Source organism: Anguilla rostrata, chromosome 8, assembly GCF_018555375.3.
Source record: "Anguilla rostrata isolate EN2019 chromosome 8, ASM1855537v3, whole genome shotgun sequence".
NCBI lineage: Eukaryota > Metazoa > Chordata > Actinopteri > Anguilliformes > Anguillidae > Anguilla > Anguilla rostrata.
Window position 1 is genome coordinate 38,844,770 of NC_057940.1, and position 6,150 is coordinate 38,850,919.

The 6,150-nt window shown below is 44.4% G+C and overlaps 1 protein-coding gene across 2 annotated transcripts in view; it reads left to right on the forward strand.

Annotated features, from left to right (window-relative positions):
* The window catches only part of LOC135261684 (solute carrier family 66 member 2), a 37,686-nt gene extending 31,839 nt beyond the window's left edge, over positions 1-5,847 (forward strand). For both annotated transcript variants that reach the window (XM_064348196.1, XM_064348197.1), the window contains one exon: positions 2,433-5,847. In XM_064348196.1, the coding sequence (XP_064204266.1) occupies positions 2,433-2,640 (208 nt within the window). In that variant the 3' untranslated portion in view covers positions 2,641-5,847. The remainder of the gene's footprint in view (positions 1-2,432) is intronic.
* The last annotated feature ends 303 nt before the right edge of the window (positions 5,848-6,150 follow it).

Consider the following 6,150-nt stretch of genomic DNA (forward strand, 5'->3'; position numbering starts at 1 on the left):
TTGATCTGGTTATTTGTATTTTGTGCATTGAAATTCATATCCATATTCCTTCAAACAGGGATGGAAGGAAAAAAGTACTGAATTATTCACCCATACTTGATACCTTGACACTTTTAGCAGGTAGGTTATAGGAGAGCTGAAGGGTCTTCGACAGGGAACTGTCCTACAGGCACTTTGATGTGGAAAAAATGATGCTTTTATTTATTTTATTTAGCCTATTCCTATGCATTAAAAAAAAAAATTTAAATAAGGGGGAAAGCAGCATCTGTGTTGAACCGACGCTGGAAATTGGGATGCTTGCCGTCACTGGAACTTTCCGGAATGTAAAACGTGGGCTGAAAGTGTATCTGTGACTGCTTCCTTCCTTTGTCAGCGCTGGATTCCTGGCCCCCGGAACAGCGTTGGCTTGAGAGCGTTTTCACTGGCGTCCCCTTTAGCTGCTAATTAATGTGACAGGGAGAAATGTGTTTTCCTTTAAGCGAAGCCGATACGGCAGGGTTTTATGAACACGATTCCCTCTCGCGCTCTGGGCGCGTGCAGTGGTGGCACCACCTCCTCAGAGATCCCATTAAAAATGAAATCGAGGGCAAACGCGTCCGAGATCGGCGTGGACAGCGCGCTTGATCTCCCAGTTTGGGACACCAACGCGATAAATGCATCGTTTTCTTAAAACCACAGAGTTCTCTCAAACCCATCACATGCTGGGCACGTGTACTTTTCGCAATTATTTCAAATGACTTTCCAGCAGTGCTCCGAAGCTTTGCTGAAACATTGGGTAGCATCTGTCTTCTGGATTCAGGCTAAATGGGAGTAAAATTGAGCGCCTCTCGCACTGTTCGCCGTCCGTGCTCTGGAAGCCCATTTCCTGCACATGCTCCCTGTCGGCTTCTCCTTTCGCTCATATTAGCGCTGCAAACATTGTTTTCTACGCCTACACTCGCTACACTCGCTTACTCCGCGGTAATCTTCAGCTATTTCTGCTGTCCGCCAATCATACGGAGAGACCAACAGGCATTCACATTTAAACAGTGCGTGAAATGAGGAGACCGGAGAATTTCCTCTACCCTTCTGGAAGCCCAGTTCAGGTGTTTTCCTGGAATTGGGACGGTAGGGGCCGTAGCAATGTTCCGGCACCCCGCAGGCACACCTCGGGGGCGATTCGGGCCCCAAATCAGCCTCAGAAAAACACTCTGTGTAAATTTTCTGTTACTCTTCCCACAGTGCCCCGGGAGAAAGAAATGAATAAACCGCAGTAGGCTTTGAACACAATGGAATCACCCGTGGGCTCGAGCAAACGTCTCTGGCTGGGCCCAGAGAAGCTCCCTATAGCCGTAACGAGTTCAAGCACAGTGTCCAATCTGGTGAGACGCACACAGCGCGGAAGAAAGAGCTCTCGGGGGACCTTCATCCAAACAATTTACTTCTCATTCGCAAACAAATTCTGCTGTTTATGGGATGGAAGTGGACACAGTCGTGTTCAGTGGCCTCATTCCTCTCTGTTCCTCATTTCAATTTCTCTGCTTAGAAGTGAAATTTTCCTTGCATGTTTTCTTCGTTGACATTCACTTCCTTTGCCCTTTCAGTCCTGGGTGAAGTTTGTAGCAGATCCTTCCCAGTTATTCAGATTTGTGATGACATGTACCAGGTTAGTGTTAAATGACTAATTGGTCAGGATAAATGACTAATTCTGTACCTTGTTGTCCTGTCATTTCTGACAAGGTCCTTTTTCTGGTCAACGTATGTGCAATTTACAGCACTCGCTTTGATTTCAGGCTGGCGCTCTCCTGAGATTTATGGACAATAGGGCCGTGGATTCTCAAGGTTTATTTTTAACTCTCTCAGACCTGATTTTTTAATAAATCAAGCCTTTGCTCGTGCATTTGGGTGATTTCAACTTTATCTTGCAGCAGTTCGATGAACTTCATGTGATGGGGTAGATCAACAATACTTCCCCATCACACATGACATTAAATATAGTGATAAATATTCATTTGCATGTTCATTTATCATTCTAACAGTTTTTTTGTGTGTACTTTGACAACAGTGGATGTGTCTTCATCAAAACTATGACCTGCTGGGCAGACTCCACTGTTTAAGTCAGGCGATATTTGGTTCACTATATTTTTCGTGTGGGAAGGTGGACAGGAAAGTTCAGGGCCAGTTATTCCAGCCAAATGTAATCTTCAGTGTCATCAATGTGTTCATTTAGATTTTATTTATCAGTCTTATTTGTTCCTCGTCTTCCTCGGTGATTGCAAACTGTTTTTTACGTGGAAAATTACTCCAACTAATCGTCCACAAAAAACTGATGCCATGGGTGTAATTTGGCTAGCACTGACACCAGCAGTTGTATCAGATATGGCCACAAGTGTGCTTTTGTGCAAAGATGACCCCGGTGCACTTTTTCTTTTTTTGTCCGTCCTGTTCTGCAGCATCAAGATGGTGTGCATGTGGACCAGCGGGGACACCTTCAAGACGGGCTACTTCCTGGTGACGCAGGCGCCCGTGCAGTTCTGGATCTGCGGCCTGCTCCAGGTGTGCGTGGACTTCGCCATCCTCTTCCAGGTCTACTACTACAGCCGCTACCCACAGAAGCCCGCCTCCCACACGGCTCACCCCACCAGCGCCAAGGCCCTCTGAGGCTGGCGCGGGGCCGGGGGCATGGGGGTGTGGGCACTGGGGCGTGGGTACACGGACGCTCACCCACGTCGCAGTGCCGGGACCAGCCAGACGCTGCCAAGCAAAAGATATTCCTTAACTAGTTTTCGGCTGATGAGAATGATTATTATATCTCCGTTGTATTCCTTGCATATCCATGGATATTTAACCTTATGTGCACATATATGTGGGTATGTATGCATGTATGTGCGTATGTGTCTTCATACAAGCGCAGAATAACATACAGTCCTTCTCATGTGGTCATACGCACACACACACGCACGCATGTATATAGACACATACAGTACTATATTATCTTACTGTCTTTCTTTTGTACTGTAAACAGTTTGCTATTCGAATGCTAATGAGCGTTCCCTTTCCTATTGACTATCCCGGGTTTGGATGATTGTTGCATGGATACCTTTGCCTTATAGACTTTGTGAAGGGCTGGTTACTTCTATATTTTGACAAAACATAAGTACGCTAAGTGACGTAGTTTTACACTACGTTGTCCTTATTCTGCAAGATTGATGGAGACATTTATGAATGTACAACCGTGATAATCTTTTGCATTGACATGCTCGCATTGTTCTTCTAAGCAGACCTGTCTGGTCTGGCAAAGATCAAGTCAAGTCATCATTTATTTAAAGTGCATTTCACAGATGTCCTCAAAGTACCTTTTCCATTGTGGTTTCCACCACATATCTGCAAACTGACAAAGGACAAAAAGCGATTTTGGCGATACCAAAAATGGATTTGATGTCTCGGACTCGACGGATTCGATGTCTGCTCGCTGTCGGAGGGTTTGGACGCTGCTCTGGAGACAAAAGTCCGTCTCTCCGCACTGTGTCTCCTCTCATCCCTCCCGCTCTGTCCGCTGGCTCAGAGGGTTGGATGAAGAGGGTGCACTGTGACACACGCACAATCTCAGGTAAATTAGGCCTGCACCCCCCCCCCCAAACCCTGCACTCCTGCTAAGCTCCTGCGCTGCGGATGGCCGACTGTCGCCCTCTGCAAGACAACGGACATGGCGGCTCCTGCAGTTTCCGGCATCACCCGTTCACTTTTGGGGGCCAGGACCCCCGTCTCCATTAGGAGAACCTGTAGAAGAACCGCTGGAACAGAGGGGTCAGGCAGACAAAGCCTCTCCAGACGCGTGCGGTGTAGTTGGACGGATCGGCAATCGCTGCGCATGCAGAGTTTTGCATCGTTGCCCTTGAACCCCCAAACCCCCCACCCCCCCTACCCCACGTCACATGAACTGAAGGAAGTGAGACCGAGTCCCTCATTTATGATAAGTGCATGCGATCACATGCTCTCGCCAGAACGGAGGGTGGAATTTTGACAATCAAGGGAGCATTGAAATTAGAGGCATTGGTCAGATGGTGTTGATGTTGTTTTACGGTGGCAGAAAGGCAGGCATCGGCGTAGAAGCCCCTGGGTTAGGTAGGGAAGCCCTGACCTGCTGGTGGGTAGGGAAAACCTGACTTTTTTTTCTGTCTTCTAGCCAGCCGCAGCCATCATGGTTTTACTTAATTCATTTCTTTTTAATGGGGTCATATACTTTCTTTTTTTTTTTTTAACCTTTTTTTTCTACACAAGTTTGTTAGGTTTTGGAGACGTTTCTGGATTATGAAGGGGGAGAAAGTCAGCAGATCTATATGATGTGTAACGCAACATGAGGAAATCGATGCGTTTCTTCAACTTCATGGGAGCGCCTCGCTCAATAGGAAGGAAGCGTTCGCCTGACTGGCAGATTGCACATTGTGCCACATTCTCTGTTCTGTCTCGTCGAGCGCTGCATAATTTGACTGGTCAGTGTTGGAACACAGCGTGACTATACTGTGACTGGACGCTTCTTGGTCGAGAGGTCCAAAAGATGAGTATTTCAGTAACTTTGTCCACGTTTATGACTCAACCTTATGAGTCTTCATAGTGGCCCATCTTGTATAGGTCAGTCAAGTTTGCCATAGGCTCATAGTTGTTGTTATAGGTTACAGTAACCGGTACCTCCGTTTCACAAGTTAACACCGTCAGAAGGGTCAATATGATTTCCTGGAAAATGGGCTTGTTTTCTAAGGTCACTAAGGCCAATTGAATATATGTTATTATCATTTCTGAGATACAGTGAACTTAAGTGTCAATATTTAGGCATTTGTGTGCCTACTCATTTTACATGACGTGACCCGGACTTACAGGACACAATTTTTTATTTGATTTGTATCTTTTTTCTAACAAAGATCTTTATTTTTATTATTATTGTTAACCATTTTGTTTGTTGCACAGTAATCATGTTCTGTCAGTGCCAGTTACGTATTTAACGGACTTTCGTGTTCACAGCTTTTCAGTGGATTAGACCAGGGATTCCCCAACATTCCAAACCCAAGACGTACTATGAAAGTGTAGCTCAACTTGTTCATATGTGGAATAAAACATGTATTTTTGGAATAAACATACATACGTCAGCATGACCACATATACACTGGCCAGTTCCACGTGTAATTTGATTAGTGTGAATGCCTGTCCAGTGGTACAGTACTGATTCAGATTTCCCTGTCGCATCTTAAAACCCGCCTATGGGTTGCGATCCACCGTTTGGGAATCCCTGGTTTAGACGAATAAGGAAAGAATGTCTATCCAGTTGAGTGCTTGATGTAGTGATTAGTCATTTTCAGAGGCCAGTCTGTATTCTGTGTCTGGAAGAGTGAATCATGAATTCTCATATGATTCTGTGCAAAGCCATTTTAAAGGTAGTTTTGCACTGCACCAGAGTGGCCATATTGTCTTCCAAGTGTTGAGTTAGCCCTGTAGATTTATTGTTTAGTTTTTTAATACATGTGTCTAGTTTGTTTCTAGTTGATTCTTCAAGCTCTTACATGGAACATGTGGCCAAACCTTTCCTGAGAACAGTAATGCTCAAAATGGGGATCCCTCAGTCAAAAGCTTTTTTTGTTGTGTTTTTATGTGATTACCTTTACTTTTTAAAATTATGTGTCAAGTTCTTTCACCATGTTCCATCTTAATGAGTCAGTTGAGTATAATCTCACATAGGCAAATAAACATGTTTTTATACAAGAATACCCACATGTATTTTATATTTAGACTTAAGGTCTGCCAACATTCGAAAACAAAAGCAAAGATTTATCAAAGGTACGTGACATTGTTTCATTAAAAGTGGACATGAGAGTATACTCTTGGCGTGTGTTTATTTTGGCAGTGTTTAAGTTGGCTGTACGCACAGTGACAGGTATGCTTGTTGTTCACTAACTGATAAACACGTAAGGGGACTGCAGGAGATCTTTGCCATTAAACCAGTAGGTTATCCATTCAATGTACACTTATTCAGGGATAATTATTCTAGATTCAACTACCGGTAGCTATTTAAAATAATGATTAGTTTAAACTAGCTTTGTTACGCTTTTAAGTAAAGGAATATTTGTACATCTTTGGAAATATCTGGCCAGCGTCTAGTGTCTTGATTCAATCATAAAC